The 25,286-nt window shown below is 39.5% G+C and overlaps 1 protein-coding gene across 3 annotated transcripts in view; it reads left to right on the forward strand.

Annotated features, from left to right (window-relative positions):
• Positions 1-25,286, forward strand: part of LOC149174219 (Metallo-hydrolase/oxidoreductase superfamily protein) — a 460,911-nt gene that overhangs the window by 163,022 nt on the left and 272,603 nt on the right. For all 3 annotated transcript variants that reach the window (XM_089419245.1, XM_089419244.1, XM_089419243.1), the window contains exon 5: positions 3,811-3,886. In XM_089419245.1, the coding sequence (XP_089275371.1) occupies positions 3,811-3,886 (76 nt within the window). The remainder of the gene's footprint in view (positions 1-3,810; positions 3,887-25,286) is intronic.

Raw genomic sequence — 25,286 nt, forward strand, 5'->3', positions numbered from 1 at the left:
ACAACTGAGATTACATATCTAATCAACGGCTAAGATTATATTTGGCTTGATCCATATCCTTTAGAACCTTCTAACCTAGTTTTATATTAATACCATTAATATTTTTATTTTCCTAAGTTTAGACTTAGGAACTCCATTAAAAATATTAATTATTTTAATATCTCCTTAACCGGGTAGAATTTCCCCAAACCATTTTTGGGTCTTGGAGATCTCATGTGCTTTAGCCTCTCCACCAATTTTCATGGCTAGAGCACATCCGATGCCACCCCAAATTAACAGCTACATGTTTGGTCGACCACTCAAATGGCAAGCCTTCACAGATTGGGTATTCTGCCACCATAACTTCTCCACCATGCATCTACAACAAATAAGATAAGCATAAGAAAAAAATGAAATTTGAAAGTTGAAACAAAGTATGAACTTGAAGAGACAATGAAATTTGAAACAAACTAAAACATACTTGGCATATTAGTCTTCCTATCAACCACAGCCATGTCAAAGCTAAATGTGCCACTTGCCATCCTATATATCTCCATTTCTTTGGATATTTCTGCACGTTCTACTGGAGATGCACCATCCTCTGAATACAAGTGAAGAATCCATCCATGACCTCAACATCAAATAAGAAACCACAGGAGTAAGCAAATGTGGGGTTCAGGTAGATGCCTACAGCATGAATGGGACGATGGAATGTATTGTTCCATTGCTCATCAATCGCTTCCCATAGGAGGAGTTGTTTCTGAAACCCCTCATCTCCCTTATCATCATAGTAGGTCCGAATGGGTTCTTTGGCCTTATCCATGGCCTCATTCAAGTAGCCCATTGCGGGCTTGTCTCCATCAACTAATCGAAGAACCTTTACCAAAGGTTCAATAATGTTGCACACCTCTTGCACTCCCGCCCAGAAGCTCTCTGGGTATGAAACTAATCTGCATATGCCCTCTCCCTCTGGTTTGTGGCTAAATGCCAAAGCACACCACTCAATTGAAAGAAACATTCTCTTCACATCCCACATAGAATTCAAGAGGGATTGACGAAATATGAAACTAGTGGCAAACTGTGTAATCGCAGGGTGCACCAACTTTTTGTTGTTGGTGAATGTTCTCATCAAATGATGCACAGATGCATGATTATATATAATTTTTGTAATGCTTTTTGATGAGTCAACAATATCCTTGACAAAAGGAACTTTTCTTATGTCCTCCAACTTCAAATCAATGCAGTGTGCAGCATAAGGTAGGATGCCTCTCCATAAGCATCTTGCCAGCAACAACATAATTTGCAGCATTGTCCTTTATGACTTGGACAACATGTTCTGGATCCACCTCCAGAATGAACACATCCAACAAATCACATAAACATTGTTCCCTTGGAACAATTAACCAAGAAATTTATAAGGCTTCTACCCTTTTGATAGGTGCAACCATCTAACATCACAGTGCATCCTGTGTGTGCCCATGATGCCCTAAACTCCTCCAATCTCTTGGTGCAGTCAACTTTTTCATTTTGAAGAATGTGCCCTCTAAAGTCATCATAAGAAAGGACTTTGTACCTTGGGCCAACAACTGCAATAGCATCAGCCGCAGGCTGGAAAAATGGATTGTTCCTTGCAACGCTGAAAGGAATATCACTCTAAAGAAGAAACTTGCCAAACAACTTGTCAGCTTTTTCTTTCTCATTTTTTTTAATAATTGAAGAGATAGATGGTTGTGAACCAAGTGTGGTTCTAGGAACAAAATATGATGAGGCAACTACAGGGTTGGTTGTAGATATTGATGCTGAAGTAGAACCAATACCACTCTCATGTTCACCTCCCAGTCCTGACACTCTACTTCCAGTACCTGCTAGTTGACTCTTCAGAGCTGCCTTAGACAATTTGGTTTGCCCTATTTCTTCCAATGATTTGAGGGCTCTTCGGATGATTTCTGGATTTGTATTTGTGCAAGGCCCTACCTCATGTCTAGGGATTTGTGCAAGGTGATATTTCAATCTGTATACCCCCTTGTCTTATGATATCTACATGACTTGGAAGTCAAGTTTGATCTGTCAAACCCTCCAAGTTCACCATATTCCCAAAGAGGGTCCAATTTCCTTGGCATATTTGTAACTTTGTTGAACTTTTGAGTTTTAATGTAAGATGAAGTTTGAACTTTGAAGTAGAACCTAGGCGCAAGAAGAATTGCAAGTTAAAAAAATAAAAATAAAATTAACATACAACACATTGAATTTTTGACAAAAAAAAAACCTCAACTGAATGCAACAATAATGGAAAAAATACACATTCAAACCCAAGCAAAAATGATGGAAAAAAACTAGGGCACAAGAAGAAATTAAACTTGTAATTCTAACAGTCAAGTTTTTGTATTTTTGATCAAAATGAATCCTTTCCACTATATGCAACAAAAATGAAAAAAAACACAATCAAATCCACTCAAAAATCATTGAAAATCAATGGGTTATAGAAACCCAAGCAAAAACAAGAAAAAAACAAAAAAATTCGCCAAATTTGATGCGCATACTTGGAAACTACACTTTGCTGAAGAAACTTGGTCCAAACTCGAATTTTTCTTGCTTGGGATGCTAAATTCCTTCACTTTTCTCCTCTCTTGCCCTTGTATATGACATCTTCTCCTCCTCAGCTCTCAATCTCGCCCTCTGTCTGAAAAAAAATGACAAAAAAAACCCAAAAACAAACTTAAAAACTCGCTATTTTCCGCTGCCACGATTATTACCGATCGGATCACGAATATTTCGAAAAAATCGCAATTTTTTCGCGATTTTTTGAAAATAAAAAAATCGCTAAAAAAATCGGCGATTATATTGGCTCAGCGAAAAAATCGCGATTTTTTGAAAAAATTGCGATGTTTCGCAAACACTGGTTCTATTTGAACCACCTATAATAAAATTTCATTTTTGACAATTGTAATATGACTTTCCAAAAATAGCAAGTCACATCTTAATTTGGAAGTGACTTTGTTTGAAAAAATCGCTATTTAATTGCGATGTTCGCAACACTGGTTCTATTTGAACCACCTATAGTAAAATTTCATTTTTGACAATTTTAATATGACTTTCCAAAAATAGTAAGTCACATCTCAATTTGGAAGTGACTTTCCAAAAATAGAAAGTCATGTCTAAGTCTCTGCATGTTGGGCTACATCCTCACGAAATTTCCTGAGTCGGTGTACATGCTTCTGGGTTCATACCAAGGCTGGAACAACGATGTAAATGAGACCTTACAGTGAAGATAAATGCCTGGTCTACATTGTTGAAGCAATATTCTGATTTGGTTATTGTACTGGAGGGACCTATTGTCAATTAACAAAAGAAAAAGTATATTCACAAATTAAGGATCACCAATCCAGCCAAGAGCAAGCATTAGAATACCACAGGTCCCTCCAGAAAAAATCCTCTTTATTCTCGGCTGTCAAGCCCGAAAACGAGGAATATCAGCAACACAAGCATCCTATACCTTCCTTCCAGCTCTATTTCAATAGTGTATCCATATCTAGTTCCTTTTCTTCTGTGTGTTTCTATTCTTCCTGTCTATTCTTTTCTGCATAGTTTCCTTCATTGTTTAAACCTTTCTATTTTTGCCTTTTTTATTTTCTTGCATTGTTGTCACCCTAGATTTGTTGTTACTCTTTTCAGGGGATGTGCTAGGCACTCCTCATTTTTGTATATTTCCTGACTGTACTTTTGAAACTCATTATTTCTTTGGTTATGAGTGGACATTAATATAAGTTTATTTTATTTTGAAGGTGTTAATGGAACACAATTATTAATTTATTTCCATTTTCTGCAGGACAGTTGGCAGAGATTGTCACTTCATTGCCAAGAAAGCTTGTTATATTTGTGACACATCATCATCAAGATCATGTAGACGGTGAGCTATTGGAACATTTTTTTATCTTGCAAAAATTCCCAGGAATAAAGCCCATATATGGAAGAACCTTTTTGATAGAAAAGGAAACTACCAATAATTACCATGGGTTGAGATTTGACCAATGAATAACATTGATAATGCATTTTCTCACTCAATTGGATTTTGTCAGATTTTGAGGTGGGCGTTCTTAGGTTTAGGGTTCTGCTTCATAACTCTAATAACTCTACCATAGTTTCCTGCATGTTTTTTTTGCCTTTGACAACTCCTCTTCAATGTTTTTGTTTGTCATCTATATGGCATTCATCTCATCTATTCTTTTCCTTGCATTTTGATGTTTTCACATAGCGAAACTAATAGGGAAATTTCATCATTACAATTGTCTTTGCTCGACATATGCTAACTTGAGTAGATTAGATTTAAAGTTTAAACACTATATGGTCTCCTTGCATATGAACGACAATAAACTGGACATGGTATATTTCATTGTGTAGTAGTTGGCTCTGATCTTTTAACAGTAATGGTCTTGCTGGTCATTATGTTATGTTGTTTTTGTTAGTATATTATTGCCAACATTATGTTAGGGCTGTATTTTAGATGTTCTTGTTTTACATTAAGTATGATTAGTGGGGTACTTGTATACATTACTTGGCTAGACAAATTCCCTCTACTAATCATTTCGTGTATGAAGGCAGTGCTTTTGCAATCCAATTGAATGCCTTTCTTGGCAACATCATCGCTATATAACATCATATACATTTCTGTAATGATCAATATTTAGGCTTTTTTTACACATGTTGTTACCCTACTTAACATTGTTTCCATTTTGTTATGTTCTATCTATGTCCTTAAAACTTCTCCTATGCCTATGCTTGATGTGATCTTATAGTAGTGAAACTAATGAGATAATCTACCTGCCCACATGTAGATGTAATAGGTGTATAAAATAATATATTTTGAAGGACATAATTGGATCTAAGTAAAGGAATGCTGCATGGAATTAATGACACAAATCTAGGCCTTGTTGCCGCAAAATCTAGAAAGCCCTGTAGAGGAACACCCTGCAAGGCATTCACTAGACATAGTGACAATAATGGGGTAGTATCCCACTGTCACCACAACTACTACCCTCTGCTCTTTATGGATTTTCACCAATGGGAAGAGTCTCGATATATAGGTCACCCAAGAGATATTTTGGATTTATAGCTATGGGGTGCCACAAAAGGATTCTAAGGGATGGCACAACTTAGGAACATGGCTTAAGCGGTAAAGAAGTGGCAATTCACATTCCTTGCAAAGGCCAAACTAGGGCATGCTAGACCTAGGGTATGAGTAATAGCGTGGAAAATGCAATGCCTCGACGTTAAGGTGCAAAGAAAAGGTTCCCAAATATGTATATCAACAAGGCCAAGGCACATGAAACCTTCAACAAGCCCTCAAGTTGAAGCTTAACCAGACTAGGGTTTCTCTTAGGTAAAAAATAACTAGGGAAAGAGAAATTTTGGAGAAAAATGGAGAGATTAGCCACCAAGATGGATGATTTTGAGGCAACCAAACCTAATCTTGATGTTGAATCCTTCCAAACCCTAACACTCCTTTAGAGAATTTCGCTCCAAGCCCTAATTAGGCTGCTTATCCTTAGGAGTGCTGAAAAAGAGAGCAAAAATGAGTTTGTGGATGAAACAAAGGTGTCTAATCCTTGGGTGGATGGCGTCTATGGATTCTTAAAGTTGTCTAAAACTTGCAAGGGAGTAAGGATGCCTTGATGCCCTAGCAACAAAACCCTAACTCTTACCTTTGTGAGGGATCAAAGTTCACTTTGGAAAGCTAATGTACGATTCACCATGCAAATTATCGTTCACATATCATACATGTGTAATGCATGCAATAGTGAGACCTAGCTTCCATACAATTTATCTTCAATGACAATAGTGCAATAGAAAACTGTGTATCATCAATTTATTCCATATACTAGACATAAAAATAGGAAATTTTCAATAATAAAGCTCACTTACAAGACAATATGCATGAACCATCCAATTATTGATCTTAGGCAGCTTCTCCAAATACAAGAAATTAGCTCCAATATGCAACGTTCTCCATAGATCACATGTTGTCCAAGATAGAAAGAGGCCGAAATCTCCCAAGGAGGGCTGAAATGGTCCAAGTGATGATGATCCATAACAATGATCCCCTTCTCTATTTATATGAGGAGGTTGAGTTCTAATTATTAGCCTACAAGCCCCTGGTAACAAGTAAAATCACAAAAATGGCTTGGGTTACAACCCAACCCACTAGCTTTTGACATAAATGCTAAGAAAATCCCACACATGTGAGCCGTGAGGGTTCTAAAGTTGACGTCATCCATGAAAGAGGCTCCAAATGCCAAGCGTTGGTGCTAAATGTGATATGTAGCAGCATCCAAAAATCATCATTTGAGAGTTGGCCCTCATATCAACGTCAATAGCTCTCTGTAGTCCCCAATATCTAGCTAGGGTACTAGAAAGGGTCTCCATGGGTCTCCAATTGCTCATAATATCCATCTCTGCTCGAGAGTTTAGGGCTTTCTAGGTGCTACTAACCCTACGAAGTCTCTAAAGGTGAGACCATCCTCATATGGTGCTAAGGTCGACTGGGGGGCATGTTGGGTCCAAGTGTATCATCCTAGAGACCTATCAAATGTAGTACAAAGTGGCAGAACATGCTGGGTGTAGGAGATGTTCAGCGTCATGTATGATGTACTATTGCTGCGTGGAGGTCCAAAGCTCTCAACTCTTCACTTGTGAGTGCCAAAATACTTTTCTAATGGTTTGGGTACCTGTGGGTAAGGTGCCCAGGACCTGGGTTGTCGAACCACCTGACAATCACAACATAGATTCTAGTGAAAGCAACAAGTCGTCAAGGACAATAATCATTATTACATCTAAGTGAACCAAGCTTGAATGTAATGGGCTATTTAAGACTTCAAATAAGGACTTCCTTCCAAAATCAGGGCCTTCAGCTCGCAATGGTGTTTCCTCTCTAGGTAGGAGTGGCTAACGGACAACCCTATTAGGTGTTTCCAACCATTAAGGGGAAACAACATTTACTCTGTCCAGTTTTCAATTGATAGGTGTTAGTGAACAATAATGATGTTACGAAGGGTAGAAGACTTCATGGCCAGGCGCAATGGTCAAAGTGACCGACATGATGGGGATCCATATTTTGAGTATATATATGCGAGGAGGGAGCAATCGTAAGTGCATGAGTTACAAACTCGACCTTTTTTTCCACCCCTTTTACTTTTGCTTGATTTTTTTTGTATTACTACTCATAGCTCATGGGTTAGAGCTTACTTTGAATGATATTGCAGTTGTATTACCCCTTAAGGATGAGTCATTTCATTGCTTATCATGGTTAGGACATGCAAGGGTTCCTTTTATGATGTAATGGAGCACATGTGCTTAGGAATTAGGTGATGGCCATAATGTGTGAGGTAGAGCTCATGCTAGGCTTTTGTCCATGTGCTAAATTTGTATGTCCCAACCATCTTTTGCATTTTGATATTCTTTCTTTTAATGTTGTTTTGTGGCCATGATATGTTTTTTTCATTTCTTTTAGTTGCATCAACCTTGCATGGCAAATTCTCTAGGCCCTACCAAGGTATGTGGATGTATGGGTGCCAAATCCAAAAGAAGCATTGGTCAGTTGAACTTGAAGAATGGAGGTGAGAAGGGCTTGTAATGTACGATGGGAAGTGGTTAGTATGTCATAGGGATAGATGGAACTATGCTATCTTAATCTGGACTTCCCAAGTCGTGCCCCTCCTATACCCATTGGGCTATTAGGGGAGGTCCCATTGGACTAGGATCGAAGATTAACCCCCCATTTAAGGTGATAGAACAAGATCATAATCAAAACTCCTCTTTCTTCCAGGTTACCCCATAATCCATATCAAATTCCCAAATACAAACTAGCATAAGCACTCAATTGCAAAATGAATAAAGTACCTTTTGATTGGAAGCCCACCTTCACCTATGTGCTATTTCTAGATGGGTAAGAAGCATATGGCTGATGGAGGTGGCAGGGATATAATGACACATCATAGTTAGTGGTGGCTATTAGGGGTTGAATGGCTGGCTGGCTAGATATGAAGAATAGGAGAGCTCTTCCTTCTTGTTCTTGCTTCCTTGATGAGTGAGTGAGTGATCTTCCAAATGAGGTCGAATGGTCTTCTATATACAACCTTTCTAGGAGGATGAATAGCCCTAATTAGGCCGACTTGTCCACTACTAGGCCAACTTGGTCTTGAAGTGTCAAAAATAATTCTTTTGACATGTTACAAGATGTCTAATGGGGTATTTTACATATGACAATATCCTTATTGACTTCTTGACTCTATGACAAACCTTAGAAGCACACAATGGGTGCTTGACCTAAAATAAACTAATCTTGAGCATGAAACCCATATTATGAAGACCAAACCTAGTTGCATATTTCAACACTCCCTCTTAACTAGGGAGGTATTCGTAATGGTACAAGGACATTCTCACATTGAAGAGATCTCATAAGAAGAGTCGGATTGGTAAGCCATTTCATAAGCTATCATTTCAACTTATATCAGTACATCTCATCATATCTACCAACATTGTCATATAAGAAGGCCTTGACTAATAACTCTATCTCTCCACAAGATTAGAGCACAATGTTGGTGAGACAATGACTTACAGACACCATAATCATTGTCTCTCAAGGCACATACCCCATCCAGATGTTCACAAGGTATGTCCTTTTAGGACCATTCCTTTCTTGGATTAACAAATCCTCAAGAAATTTCCTCTTCGATGCCCTACCTTATCCTCAAAGAGTATCGGAATTCAGATACTTACCCAATCCTCCATTTTTTCTTCATAATGTGAAGACAAGAATGATGTGCCTTTCTCTCCCTCTCAACTAGGGAGGAGATATCAACCAGTCCAAGTTTGTTTCTCAGATACACAAGCTTCTTATTAGGAAGAGATTTTATCAAAATATCAACTACTTGCTCATCGGTGGAGATATACTATAGCTGCACCACCCCATCTTGCACCAATTTTCGTATGTAATGATACTTGTTGTTTATGTGCTTCGTCTTTGCATGGAATATGGGGTCTTCAGACAACCTTATGCAACTTGTGTTGTCACAATGTATAACTGTAGGGTCCATTGGTCCTTCAAACAAATCGGATAACAACTTCCTCAACCAAACAACTTCTCTACTAACTTCACATGCTGCAATGTATTCAACTTCAACACTACTTAATGCAACCGATTCTTGCTTTCTACTCATCCATGAGATCATAGAGGATCCCAAGCTAAAACATCCTCTGGTAGTGCTTCTTCCATTTGACTCACTGCCTCCCCAATCTGAATCAGTATATCCTATTAGTTGGATATTGTTCTTTCCATCATACTTCAGGCAGTAATGTATTATCCCTCTCAAATATCTCAATATATGTTTGGCTGCTATCAAGTGGTCATGTCTAGGCTCCATTTGAAACTGACTGAGAATATTCACTGCAAAACAAATATCTGGATGAGTGTTCACAAGATGCATCAAGAGCCAACCAATTGTCTACAACTTGTACGATCCACAGGGCTTGAATCTGAACTTCTTAACCTGTTCAAATTTGTGACCATGGGGGTTGTCATAGGTTTGCAGTCCATTATGCCAAACTTTTGTAGCATCTTAATTACATATTCTCCTTGACCTAGATATACTTCACCAAGTTTCTACCAAACTTCCAACCCCAAGTAATAATGCATGAGCCCTAGATCCTTCATATCGAATTCTGCTGCCAATTGTTTCTTGCATTCTTGAATACGACTTTCCACACCTATTATGAGAAGGTCATCCACATATAGAAGAATGATCACTAGTTCACCCTTCACTACTTTGATATAAAGATTTGGATCTACAAAACTCTTTGAAAAACCCATTCTTTGTAGATATGTATCCATCCTAGCATACTAAGCCCTAGGGGCTTGCATGAGGCCATGAAGTGCCTTCTTTAGCTTGCAGACATGAGTTTCTTTACTATGTACTTCGAATCCCAAGGGTTGTTCAATACATATTTCTTCGTCAATGGTGCCATTTAGGAAAGCTTTCTTCACATCCATTTGATTGATGTTCCATCCCATAGTTGCTACCAAAGAGATTAACGATCTTATTGTTGTGTATCTTGCTGTAGGTGCAAATGTTTCTTCATAATCGATGCCTTCTTGTTGAGAGAAACCCCTAGCCACAAACCTTGCTTTGTATTTGTCAATGCTTCCATCTGCTACATGCTTAATCTTGTAGAGCCATTTGGAAGTTACAACAGATTTGTCATTCGGCCTAGGAACGATTTCCCAAACTCCATTTTTCATTATAGACTGATATTCTTCTTTCATGGCATCTTTCCATTCTTGATGTTTGACAACTTCTTCAAAAGAGGATGGTTCTGCTTCAATCAATTTTGTCATATAGGCTACATACCCTGAATATCTTTTAGGCTTTTTACTTTCCCTGAATGTTCCTTTAGTTGCAACATGTCCTTCTGCTTCTTGAAGAGTTGATGTTAACCAGGTGGGTCTCTTACGAGTTTCAGGGATTATGACTTGCTGCATAGGTTCACTGGGACCTTCTTCTTCATGATTAGATATAATATCTTCTTCTTCCCTTGGACATTCTTCAAATATAGGTAGTTCTTCATCATCATAATCAATCGGGAGATCTTTAGACTTCTTGTAGGTAATGTTTTCATCAAAAATCACATCTCTACTTCAATTCGGTGACCTTCCTTGATGTAGATCCTATATGCCTTTGACAAGGTACTATAGCCAACAAATATGCCCTTCATGCTTGTAGGATCCAATTTCTTCCTTTTATCTTTTGGAATGTGAATGTAGACAGGGCAACGAAATATCCGGAGATGATCTACACGTGGTTTTCTTATGATAAAAGCTTCTTCAGGAGTCACGTTGTCAAGTATCTTATGAGGACTTCGATTTTGAATATAGACTGTGTTGTCGCACAAAGTGTCTAGGCAGCGCGACAACGCTAAGATCGGGGGTTGTCACCTGGATCCCCAATCTCTCCGTTTAAGCTTGTCTCCCTACATCAGGCTAAGGGGGGTAGGCCCTACGGAAAAATGGAATGAAGAAGAACTAGTTGGGAACCAACCAGTTTGGGAGACATAGTGAAGCGATCAAGTACTTGATTAAGATTTAGCAAGACTTATAGGATTTGATTAGATTTTAAACGATTGATACCAGTGCCTTATGGATTCAACGATCTTGCTAGGGAAATTAAGACCAAGTAATTGATTAGCAACTGCTACTTAAATGAATGACTATCTTATATGAAATGCAGATCCTAAAACTAATGTGAGATGCAAGAATCTTGGTTAATTTTAGTTAAATGCCTATTTACATGTGAATCCTTCAATCCTTTCTGTGTTGAGCCTGATTTCGTAGTAATTGGTAGAGAGAAGATAAGGCGAAGCACATTAAGGTGTGATTACTGATACTTTAAATTTGCAGTGACCTTCGTGTGTTCAGAATGCAGTTTTTGGTATGTCTTTCAACGTGATTCTGATTTGGTAATAGCCTGACCTTAAGTCCAATTTTGAGAAGTAATTTGCGCCATGTAGTTCGTCCAACATTTCATCAATAAAGGGAATTGGGAATTTGTTTTTAATCTATATTTTGTTTAATCCTCTATAATCAATGCATAGCCTGAACGATCCATCCTTCTTCCTTACCAATACAGCTGGAGCAACATACGGGCTCTTACTTTTTGATATAATTCTACATTTTAAAAGGTCTTGGATTAATCTCTCAATTTCAGACTTTTGGTGATGCGGATATCGATACGGTTTGATGTTGACGAGGTTTGATCTTGCTTTGACTTCTATTGTATGCTCGATTTGCCTATTAGGAGGCATTTTCATGGGCAGGTCTTGGAATACTTTTTCGTGCTTCTGAATTAGCTCTTGTACTTCTGGTGACTCTTCGCTGATCACTTTTGTAGATAACATTTCTAATTGGTGACATTGTACTACATAGGTTGGTGCTCCTTTTCGAATCATTTTCATCATCTGGGATGATGACATGATTTGATTTTCTGGTGCTTGGAATCCATATAACTTGTACCTCTGCCCTTCCCATTTAAAGCTTATAAACTGCTTTTGATGGTTGGTAGAGTAAGTGCCTAGGGTTTGTAGCCATTGGATACCTAAGACCACATCTACTCCTAATGGTACAGTGTAGAACGAAGATTCTAAATTAAAGTCTTGAATCTGCAATTTGACCTTATGGCATTTCCCTACCTTTTCAATCTTCTTACCATCGGCTACCATCACCTTCATGTTGGGCATGGGAAATGTGAAAATGTTGAGTCTCTTTGCCATGGTTGAGTCTAAAAAATTGTGGGTGCTACTGGTGTCGATGAGAACCATTACGTTGTTCTTCTTGATATGTCCTTTTAATTTTAAAGTCTGGGGTTGTGATATACTTGTCATAGCCGATAATGACACTTGTGGAATGCTTTCGTCATCTAGTTCTGGAGAGAATTCTAGGGGATCTTCTATTCCATCTATGTCTGACTCATCACTGTTTGAATCATTAGTTGCTTCACAGTTATATAGGTTCTTTGTCTCTTTTCCTTTAACACACGTATGTTTAGGGTCCTACTTTTCGCCACAACGTTTGCACTTGCCCTCTTTCATCCTTTGGATTTCCACATTAGATTTTTCTCCTTCACGAAGACGTGGTGGAACATATTTTGTGTTATTCATATTCGCAGTCTGGGGAAATCTTCTTCTCGAATATACTTTTTCCGGCTTTGACCACAGTGTCTTTTCAATTTTTTTTAGCGACTTTTGCTTTTTGTCTTGCTACTTCTATTGTTGTAATGTCATGAAGCTCAAGTTGTACTCGTAGATGGGTTTTAAGTCCGGAGATGTACGATTGGATTAGACGAGATTCTGATAACCTAGGTACTCGTGTTGCTAAGGTCTCCCATTCTCGAGTGTATTCATCCACATCTCCTTTTTGTCGCAATCTGATGAGTGTTGAAAGAACTCTTGTTCCTTGAAACCTTGGAATCTTTTAAAGAACACATCCTTAAATTTTCTCGAACTGATAGCAAGTGTCGTCTTCTTCCACCACATATACAAATTATATGCTCTACCTTCCATTTTCATGGAAGCGCGCCTAATCTTTTCCTCATCATTGTCAATATCGTAAATCTTGAAATATTATTTTGCTTTATTGAGCCATGCAATGCTGCATTTTTCGTTACCGTTGAACTTGGGTAGCTCGATTTTTGCTCTTCGTTGATACGTCGCTAACGGTGGAGTGAAAAGAGGGTATTGATTGGTGAATGAATTCCAGAGCTGCTTATTTTGAAAATTCGCGTTACTATTTTCTTGATGGTGCGTGGATGATTTATTTGGAGACTCAATTTTTTCATGAGAAGCAGCTGAAGGTATCTTTGACCTGCATTGACCAAGCGTTGACTCATCAAGAGTGCGGTTTTGGTGTGGCTGCCTCTCTTAGGTAGGCCGCAGATTTTGGCACAAAAATCGAGGCAATCCATCCACAGGTTTGACCAACATTGACTGCCCTATTTTTGGGCAGCAGGTTGACTTCAGTCAACAACAGTTTGACTGTGTTTTTGGGGTTGTTCAAGAGCTATTTCTTCAGGCTGTTCGAGGGCTACTTGACCGGAAATTGGCCATGCATATTGGAGGTCAATTTCAACTCGTTTGACCAAGTTTGACTTTGCTGATCTAGGGTTTGCTGCAGCTGATATAAAATTACAGAATTCTGATTTTGTACTATTTCTCTTTGTTGAACTATTGAAGATAAAAGAAGATTTGATCAAAGGGTTTCCCCGCATTGGGGTTTGTCCTTGGCTAGCTGCCACATCTTGTGTCTCTTGTCTTGGCTTGTTTTCTGTTGATCATATAATGTTCTATCTACACTTTGCTTAATGTATATGTGATTGCTAATCTGTGGCTAATAAGAAGAAAAGTACACTGCTCTAAGCATAGAATATACCATAATTTTACATGGAATCGGAGCTAAGGTGAAGACAAAGCCCAAGCAAGAGCAAGAGCAAGACCGAGAGCAATCATCGAAGAGAAGGTTGGCAAGGCTATCCTAAAAACTTCATGGGGTCCTTAACACTCTTCCCCGCCGAAGACAAGCTCCGTGAGAAGTCTAACTATCACGGATGGAAGATGTCTCTCGATCTGACTTTAGAAGATTAAGTGTTGGACCATGTGAGAGGCAATATTGTTGCGTCTCCATCAAATGCATCCGCTATCGCCAAAATAATTGGTCCAAGGGAGAAGTCAAAGCAAGGAATATCATTCGGGACTTTATCGACAAGTGCCTGGTGGCCTATGCTTTTAAGCTGACAGCCTCCAAGGAAATCTACGATAGACTGGTTAGTTTATTCAAAGTTAATGATGCAAATCAAGTTCTGTTCCTTAGAAATACGCTGAAGGAAATTAAGAAGGGAAAAGATGAGAGTATGCAAGCATATTTCTTAAGGATCACCGAGATCAAGAATAATCTCCTATCTATTGGGGAAGTAGTTCCTGACAGGGAAATGACTATCACAACTCTTGGAGGATTGTCACCTGAATGGTATATATTCAGGACTACTCTTCTCAACAATAATGTCATCCTAGGATTTGAGCAATTATTGGCTAGATGTATTCAAGAAGTGACAAGGATGGAAGAGCAAGAAATGCTCGCACTTAAAGGCCATCTCTCTGCTTTTTCTTCTCATGCTAAAAGAAGAAACAATTCTGGGGCTAAATCCAAAGGAAAGGCTGGACCGAATAGTGGAAGAAAAGGACGATGTTACAATTGCAATAAAATGGGCCACTATGCGAGGGAGTGCCGTGATAAAAGGGACTCACACCATGACGATGACCAAAATCACTCTCAAGGCAATCAAAGGAATGGCAGGTCCAAGGGCAGAGGTAAAAGAAATGCCGAAAATCAAGGAAGAGGGCAACCCTTCAAGAAGGCAAGAAACTCTAGGTATGAATCCAACGTTGTTAACAATAAGTAAGATGAATATTGTCTACCAGCAGCCCTCTCTACTACTGCTCCCCCGGACATGCTGGGAAATTGGCTTATTGATAGTGGTGCCTCAAGGCACTTCACTGGTTTCAAAGAAGCTCTCTCTAATCTGATAGAGAAGGAGACCAACCTGGAAATTGTTCTTGGGGACAATGCAAAATATCCCGTGAAAGGCATAGGGAATGTCACTCTTCAATTGAATCAGGGTAATACAATTCATTTGCAAGAAGTCCTATATGTACCAGATCTAAAAAAGAACTTGGTGTCCATTTCGGCAATGGAAAACAAAGGCTACAAGGCAACCTTCATCGATGGCAAGGTACGTGTATGGAAAAAGAATTTTAAAGAAGCTTTCACTCTTGGGTTTCGAGTCGATTCATTATATCAAGTCAGAGGAAGTCCGCTGGGTGTCATGTCTTGTGACACATCACTTCAGTCTGAACTATGGCATCGGAGGTTTGCTTACCTTCATTATAAAGCTCTACCTAGTGCAAGACAAATGGTGACAGGGATGCCCGAGTTCAGAGTAGAGCAAGAAGGTGTATGTCCAGGATGTGTCGAAGGGAAGCTCAAAAGGGGACCATTCCCCTCAAGCCAAAGGAAGACCTCCGATATATTGCAGTTGGTTCACTCAGACATATTTGGTATGATGCCTGTGAACTCCTTGGGAGGATATTTATATTACCTCACTTTTACAGATGACAATTCTCGCAAGACTTGGATATAATTCTTGAAAAAGAAGGATGAAGTGTTCACTTGGTTTCGTCACTTCAAAGCCTTGATCGAGAATCAAACCCAAAAGAAAATCAAGATCATAAGGACTGATAATGGGACTGAGTATGAATCCAATGAGTTCCATGACTTTTTCAAAGAAGTTGGCATTAAGAGGGAGACTACAACACCATATACTCCTGAGCAGAATGGTATGGCGGAAAAGAAGAATCGTACGATTGTGGAAGTTGTCCCTGCTATGCTTCATGATCAAAGACTTTCGAAGTTTCTATGGGCTGAAGCTGTGAATACCACCGTATATGTGCAAAACCAACGCCGTCATCAAGCATTGGGTTCCATGACTCTCGAAGAGATGTTCACTGGTAAGAAACCTGACGTATCTCATTTTAGAATTTTGGAAGTCCAGTATACTTTCATGTGCCGAAGGAGAAGATGAATAAATTGGGTGCATCTGGAAAGAAAAGAATCTTCGTGGGCTATAGCGAAAACACTAGGGGCTATAGAATCTATGTGGCTGGTCAAAGGGAAATCGAGATTATCCATGATGTCACCTTTGACGAAGATATGGCTCTTAGCAAAGTTGACAATCTTCCTACTCAAAGGGAATCTAAAGAAGCTGACACCATGGAACCAAAGGAAAAGGAAGATGAGACAATGCTTAATGTGGAAGAACCTATGGATCTTATTGATCCCCCTCCGCAAGAGCCTTCCTCTTCTAGGAAGAGGCCTTCATGGCTAAGGGGGACACTTGATGATGCTGAAGGGCACATTGCACCCAAGGGAACCTTCCGAGAAAGTAAGAAGCCGACAGGGTATCAGGGATACTTGACCATCATGAGCATGATCATCCAAAATGAGCCTTCGTCATTCAGTGAAGCTGTCAAGCATCAAGTATGGAAGGATGCTATGACTGAGGAATATGAGTCCATCATGAAAAACGATGTCTGGGATGTGGTCCCCAGACCCTAGGACAAAGCAGTTGTCACTTCGAAATGGCTTTACAAGATAAATCATGCAGTTGATGTAAGTGCGGAAAAGTATAAGGCTCGTTTTGTCGCTTGTGGCTTCTCTCAGAAGGAAGGTATAGACTATGACGAGATATTTGCACCTGTTGCCCAATATACCACCATCTGCTTGATCATAGCCCTTGCTACTTCGCAAGGATGGAACCTACATCAGATGGATGTCAAGACTGCGTTCTTGCATGGTTCGATCAAAGAAGAGGTCTATGTGGAGCAACCTGAAGGATTTGAGATTCATGATCGAGAATCTGACGTGTGTAGGTTGAAGAAAGCCCTCTATGGGCTAAAGTAGGCACCCCGAGCGTGGTATGAGAGGATCGATAGCTACCTGATGAAGCTGGGATTCACTAGGAGTGAAGCTGACCCTAACCTTTACTTTAAGGTTGAAGATGACAAACCTCTCATACTGGTGCTGTACGTTGACGACCTCTTTCTAATAGGTGCAAACCCTCTCATTCTCAAATGTAAGAGGGAGTTGGCTTCCGAGTTCGAGATGAAAGACCTAGGACTAATGCACTATTTCCTAGGACTGGAAGTCTGGCAGAAACCAGGGGAGATTTTCCTATCTCAAGGAAAATACGTGGTGAAAATATTGGAGAAATTCGGTATGGTGGGCTGCAAGCCGTGACTACCCCGATGGAGCTTGACTTCAAGAAGTTAAGTGGTAGTGCTGCCGGACTTGTTTTACGAAATGCTACCAAATATCGTCAACTCGTCAGAGCATTGATGTTCTTGGTAAACTCCCGTCTGGATATATGCTTTGCAGTCAATACGTTGAGTCAACATATGGTTGAGCCTCACCACACACATTGGATTGGTGCCAAGAATCCGTTGAGATATCTTCGTGGCACAATCACTCATGGGTTGAGATACATTGCCGGAGATGTGAGACTACTTGGATATACCGATGCTTATTGGGCAGGCAGTGTGGTGGATCGAAAGAGCACTTTAGGGTGCTGTTTCTCTTTGGGATCTGCCTCGATATCTTGGATGAGCAGGAAGAAGAAGTCGGTGGCTCTGAGCACCATTGAGGCAGAGTACATTGCTGCTAGTATGGCCTCTTGTGAGGCGGTCTGGTTGCGAAAGCTCTTCAGTGAGCTGTTTGGATTTACATTGGATACCACCGTGATCTTGTGTGACAACCAGAACGGGATTTGTTTATCGAAGAATCTTGTATTTCATGATCGCTCCAAGCATATCGATATCAGGTACCACTATATTCGGGATATGGTGGAGCGAGGAGCAATAAGGCTCCAACATATTCGTACAGATGAACAGGTCGTTGACATTTTGACAAAGCCCCTGGGAAAGGTCAAATTCTTGACTTTTCGAGAACGACTTGGTGTCGTTTAGAGACCCTCTTATGAGGGTCAAATGTTATGCATTGAGCTCTGGGAGCTCCACGGGGGCGCGAGGTACTTCTTGGAGCGACATGCGACCACAGGGCGACTCACCATCCCCTGGTGGTGCACTATGTACAGGGTGAAAGGTTCAACCTTCCCCTGTGACACTCCGTGGCAACTGTAGGACAGGATGATTAGTTTTCCTGTGGGCCAGGATGATTAGTTCTCCATGGCGACTGTAGGACAGGTTGATTAGTTCTCCTGTGGGCCAGGTTCTCCGTGGCGACTGTGGAACATGATGATTAGTTCTCCTGTGGGCCAGGATGATTAGTTCTCCGTGGCGACTGTGGAATAGGATGATTAGTTCTCCTGTGGGCCAGAATGATTAGTTCTCCTGTGGCGACTGTTGGACAGGATGATTCGTTCTCCTGTGGACAGGATGATTAGTTCTCCTATCGAGGCATCCTACCCATGTAGTCTGGGACTCATGGGAAGTACCTCTCATCTGATCAATGAGTAGGGAAATGGGGTTAGGGACCATTAGTAGTACTAGCGATGGACGCATCAGTGTATCTACCGTACTCCCTATGCTAGGATGACCTCCATTGATTTGGGATCAGTGGGAGTGGTATGACACCCTGTGAGACTGACTTCGGGTCAGTGGAGGATGGTATGATACATCCTCGATCATTTCTTCTTCTTCATAGTTCGAGCAGAGCAGAGCAGGGCCAAGCAGTGTAGGGCAGTGCATTTGATGGTTGGGATAGTAGCGACGGTCAGACGGATTGCAAATGGAGTTCTCCCTAGTTGAGAGGGAGTGTTAAAATTGGCAACTAGGGCCAAACTCCATGTGGGTCACCTCATTTATGGCAGCTGATATTTTTCCTAGATTCCTCTTGTCGAGAGGTGTAGGATTGATCTAAAGATCATCCGATTCCGACAAGTATTTATGGAGATATGAATTTATTTGTATTTACTTGACAAATTGTCAAGGTTGGCCAGCAATTAAATGTGCGGCACACATGCCCAGTGAATCATATAAATACAGGAAAGGTTGATTCATTTTCTCATCATCTCATCTCACTCATTCTTCTCTCTCTCCTTAGCTTTGGGTTATACAAGGAGCAGCTCACACATGGGAAGAAGGAGGACGCATTAGGGCAAGGAGGACGTAGAAACAGCTCACACATGGGAAGAAGGAGGATGCATTAGGGCAAGGAGGACGCAGAAGCAGCTAAAGGTATCTTTGACCTGCGTTGACCAAGCATTGACTCATCAAGGTGTGGTTTTGGTGTGGCTGCCTCTCCTAGGCAGGTCACAGATTTTGGTACAAAAATCGAGGCAATCCGTCCATAGGTTTGACCAGCGTTGATTGCCCTAGTTTTGGGTAGCAGGTTGACTTCAGTCAATAGCAGTTTGACTGTGTTTTTGGGGCTGTTCAAGGGTTGTATCTTCAGGCTGTTCGAGGGCTACTTGATTGGAAATTGACCCTGCATATTGGAGGTCAATTCAACTCGTTTGACCAAATTTGACTTTGTTGATCTAGGGTTTGCTGCTGCTGATATAAAATTACAGAATTTTGATTTTGTACTTGTTGACCACTACTGGTCATCTTCCCATGCGGTACACCCTCTTTTCTTGGAAGAAAGAGATAGCACCTGAACGACGTGTCCGTGCCAGCCTACAGTCATCAGCGGCTTGATCATTTCAATTGTAAACCCAGTCTGCATGTGTGAATTGTAAATAATCTAAGTAGATCAGAGTCATGTATGTAAAATTGCCTAGGTGGACCTAACTTTCTAGTGGTAATCTACGTCCAGGAAGGTTTTTTGTCTCACCGATCCATGGATCGGCAGAGTTTTCCTTCAAACCTGACCCCAAAGCCGGGATGGATTTTGTCATTAGAACTTTAGGAGAATCCTAGTGTGTTAATCTGCTAGATTATAGTTGTGTCGCAGAACTGGGTGTTTTGTGAGGGTCTGTATTAAGTGGGTTTGTCCCCTTGAGATGTAAATTGTAAAAAGTCATCATGAAATGTGTCTTGAGGGTTGAAAATGTTTTAAATCCCCTCGTGAGTCCTAAGTCCTAGGTCCTAGGTGATGTTTCTAAAGGCTTAGTTCGATGATCCATTTAAAAAAAATAATAAAATAATAAATAATAAAAAAAAATTAAAAAAAATTTTAAAAATTTAAAAAAATGAAATAAATAAAAAATAATTAAAAAAAAAAATTTAAAAATTTAAAAATTTAAAAAATAATAATAAAAAATTAATTGAATAAATCGACGGATGAGATCAAGAGATGTCTTGATCTTCATCAACGGTCGAGATCATTTCTACATGGATCACTCGAACTAGCCGTTAGGATCATTTCCTTTATATAGGGTCTTAGGTGGTCATTTCAGATTCATTCGATTTGTGAGTCAAAGATTGAAGAAGCTCTCTTGTAAATTTGTTTCTGGTTAATAAAGAAGACTTTGGGGTCCATATCTTGCTGGTGTTACTCTCTTGAAATGCTGTGAGATTGTTTTAATTTTCTGCATATGTTATTTTCAGCTGTTAATAATAGCTTTTGTAGAGTATTGTGGGTACAGGTATCTTGCTCATTTGCTAGGGTTTGGGTGTTGTTAGGGTTTCTGAAGTAATGGCAGGTATCTCCATTACTTCCTGAGATCTAGCAGCATTCTTGCCCTCTTTACTGTTGGTTGTTTCTGAGCTGTGCAGAAAAACCCTTGCTGAAGAAGATTTGGTGGGCGTTAGGGGAAGTTCTCGGCTGAACCAGCCAACTCCCACAAGCATTTTCTGCTGAGCCCAGTGGATTTGATCCTGGGTCTATCATTCGGTTTTATTTTTCTAAGTTTGCATGAGAGATTTTCTGAAGTTCTTCACAGTGACGATTTGAAATTTCTGTTCTTTAAAATGTTTTCCGTGCTTATTGCTAAATCTGGCTGTTAAAGGGGCCAAATCTGTACATTAATAAACTATTCTAGGGTTTTATTTTTTCTGATCTAGGGTTTTAAATGTTTGTTTTATGCAGCTTTCATTAGGGTTTTGATTTTGGTTTATGTACATATTACTATCATCTTGGGTAATTTCGTCATTTCAGGTGACAAGCATCAGAAAATATTTTGCATAGAAACGCAGAGATCTACTGAGCACTGAATGCAAGCGTTGCAGAAAACCCAAGATCCAGATGAAATTCGCGTTTTAATTTGCCAGATAAACCACAGAAAATTGTGAAACGCCTCTCTCTCTCTCCGTCAAGCCGGCTCTCTGTCACGCAAATATCATCGCTGGAGATGCATTGCAGAAATGTTTGCTGAATAAAATTTTTAAACTGCTGAAGGCGTATCTACCTGTTTCACCACATGAGGGCATTGATTTATATTCCTTTGATGTTTTTTTGAAATCACATAAGCGGTGGGCATTTTTTTTTTTCATGGGATTTCAGAAATGCTGAGCCGTCAACAGTGAGAGTTTCTCTCTGCGTATGCAGCAAGGGTCACTCTCGGCTTTATTAAATCTGATCACGATCTGGCTCAGATATGTGATATGGTGAGTAGCCGTCGGAATTCCATTTGTCGCAGAAAGTAAAATCGATTTCAGGAAAGCCGCGTTACTGGTCAAAAGCGAGGATACTATTCGAAATTACCATGGTTCGATAAGATCCGAGCCTGATAATATTTGAAATCGTATTTGAGAAGACAAATTTGAAGCACGAGTTTGCTTTTTCGTAAGAAATATCATTTTTCGATCTGAAGTCGAAGCAATATTTTGGGTGCGGCCACGTTCAGAAACTATGGTGAATTTGCACTTGCCTCCACCGATGGGTAAATGAAGTATGACTACAGAAGGGGATTCAAAGAAAACAAAATTGTCTTGGAGAAAAATATCGTGGTTATTTATTGGATTAGAGGCACATCACCAGCGGCATCGAAGCAAAATACACTGCAAACCAGGTAATCTGCGTATCAACAGATCAGGTAAACGTCAATCCGGTTTCAAAATCACCTAACTGCCGCCGATTCTCAGTCGAAATCATCAGGTAAGGCTTGGGTATACATCCGTAGAATAAAAATCGTTTTTTTGGTTTTGCCGTGGTCATATTGGAATTCTGCGTAACTTTAGATTAGGGCTATGTTATATTTCAAAGCGTATTTCATTTTTCACGCATTTAGATCAGTAGCATAGGTTTTCATATGCCGTTTGAATAGTTTTGTTTCATTTTTAATTTTGATTTTTTTGAGAATATTTAAGCGTAGTTCCATTTTAGTTATGATTTTAAATTTTTTAGATTTATTTCTTTTATAATGACATTCGTTTTGATATTTAGATTTAGCTTTGTTAGATCAATTTTATTTTATATTTTTAGATTTTAATTCATACTTAGGTTTAGTTTGTATTTAGATTTTAATTTATTTTCCAAAGTTTAGATTTAGTTCTTGTTTTAGCATAGATATTTTTAAATTTTTGTTTTAAAAAAGGATTTAAAAAAATAAAAATAAAAATAAAAAGGGACTTATTTTATTTAATTTTGGTTTAGTTTAGTTTTAGTTTATTTTATTTTTAGAATAGATTTTAAATTTTGAATTTTTTAGATTTTTAATTTTCATTTTTTAATAATAAAAAAAAAAAAAAAAAAAAAAAAAAAAAAAAAAAAAAAAATTTTTTTGAAAAAATATTAAAATTTTGTGGAAAATTGGTTTTGCCAGTATCAGTGGTTTTTCATGTATTATCTTTCATGCTGAGATCTAAAATTTTCAAGTCGAGACACGAAATTGACATCTGGTTAATGATTTATGATTCTCGTGGTGGTTTAACATTCATCTTTTCGAAATTTTCAGTTGCCGGATATCGTTTTGGTCATTGTGATTTCGCTGATGATAGATGATTGCTGTTCACGGTTTATTCTTCTATATCATTTAACAAGTAATCATTGTAATAAAAATCTCTCAAGGCACTGGTCTATTAAATCGCTAAATCCATCTAGTGCTTATCATATAGTGTCTCCCACCCAACTGTTTGGCAGTTGGTCTTCACTATCTTGCAGGGTCTACCCCCCTTAGCCGCGGGAGACAGGCTTAAACGGAGGGATCGAGGATCAGAGTGACAGCCCCTGGTCCGAGCGTTGTCGTGCCAATTTGCGCGACAACAGTACTATTTCTCTCTGCTGAACTATTGAAGATAAAAGAAGATTTGATCAAAGGGTTTCCTCGCATTGGGGTTTGTCCCTAGCTAGCTGCCACATCGTGTGTCTCTTGTCTTGGCTTGTTTTCTGTTGATCGTTTAATGTTATATATGCACTTTGCTTAATGTATATGTGATTTCTAATCTGTGGCTAATAAGAAGAAAAGAAGTAAACTACTCCAAGCATAGAACATACCATAATTTTACACTATATAATATATATATATATATATATATATATATGCATAAATTACAATATGAACGATTACAGTGGTGGAAAAAATGGGGTCGATGTGGTGACATGGGACGGGGGGTCGATGTGATAACACAGGACGGGACGCCGGAACACGGGTCGACGTGATGATGCAATAAATGGATGCCAGGACAGGGAAAAGACGGACAGAGGTACCAGTGAATGATTGATGCAGTGAGATGTTGGTTTGACGTTTGCTATCAGGGCTGTCAGGAAGAATGGCAGTGGGGAGGGAAGACAGAAGATGCCAGAGGGCCAAGTGGAGACGGCGGGGAGAGATGGCAACAATGGTTAGAATTACATAGGCGGAAGCTTGGAATGGGACGCGGAGTATGGCAGGGAAACAACAAAGCAGTGGACCGAAGGCGGCAGTTCCCAATGGTTCGACCTGCGCGCATTAGAGCAACGGAGGATCACTTGCTCTGATACCAGATGGCACAAATAAACTCAGCTATTCAACAAATCCCTATTTTATTATTATTAAACAGATAAAAGATGATACAATTGGTGGGAGGCCCTTGGCTTTATACTGCCTTGGGTGTCTCTTGGTGAAAGATCATGCCCTTTGCCTAATAAACTACTAATTACAGTTAACTCATTTTTTATATAACAGCCGAGGACCATCTTGGAGAAAAATTATGTCCTTTATGCACTACCCACAGGTGGTAGGTGATAGGGACCACACGAGCAAAGTTGGGATTTCCCGAGTAGTGCCAACCTTGAAGATAGGGGCCAGTAAAGGAGATCCTACCGGACTAGGATACAAGGCTATCCAAGTAATCAGGCATTGGAGACAAGAGTATAGACCTAGCCCACTCTTTCTGCTGAATCCCCCCACTAATCCATGTCCAAAGTGTCCATGACAAGTAAGGAAAATTACTCAAATATACCAATGAAAAGTCATACCTTCAGCGTTGGGAGGCCCACCTTCAAACATATGATCATTACAAGTGGGCGAGGGACCACATGGCTGGCTCAAGTGGTGGAGATAATGGCACATCGAGCTATCTGGTGGTTGCAAGGGGCTGCTGACTAAGGACCATCTAGGAGAAATTTTTTCTCCTATATATACTACCCACATGTGGTGGGTAACAGGTTGAAGCTTGGAGCACACCTTTTTCCGACCTGATTTGATACCCTGGTCAAGTATCTAATTCAAAAGCGTTGCAGCGTTGTATGACTCTATCTTTGTAGATCATTTCATTTTGAGTTCATCCTTGTAGCTATATGTAAAATTATGAATACCTCCCTAGTTAAGGGGGAGTTTTGAAGAATCTAACTAGTGTCAGTCTTCAAAATTGTATGAGTCATAAGAAAGAACAAAAAAATATTTATATAAAAAGACGTTTATTGGCTTATTAAAGCATGGGTTTCATGCTTGGGTCAATGGTCAATAGGTCAAGCCTCCATTGTAGGCTTCCAGGATTTTTGTTGAGTCAAAGTCAATGTCATTTTTGTACAAGACTCTTCTTGGGCTCCTTAAGGTCAATGTGAAAATTCTATCACTGCAACCACTGATTTACTTTTCCTACTTATTCCACAATAAGTTATTTATGAAATTATTTCAATAAACATTAAAATAAATACTGGTGCAGATATCACACCATAATACAGAAACAAACATATGCACAAGAATCAACACATTGACATAGTTATTTTGGACAACAGTCCCCGGAAGAACTCAATGTGGGAAAACTGGTGCAGCAAGGAAGGTTTTTATTATTCAGCAATTCTTCAGTACAACAGGGTGCCAAACTGGCTTACC

The sequence above is a fragment of the Pinus tabuliformis genome, chromosome 4_1 (assembly GCF_031772625.1).
Source record: "Pinus tabuliformis cultivar Carrire ecotype Pingquan chromosome 4_1, CPIR1, whole genome shotgun sequence".
Classification (NCBI taxonomy): Eukaryota; Viridiplantae; Streptophyta; class Pinopsida; order Pinales; family Pinaceae; genus Pinus; species Pinus tabuliformis.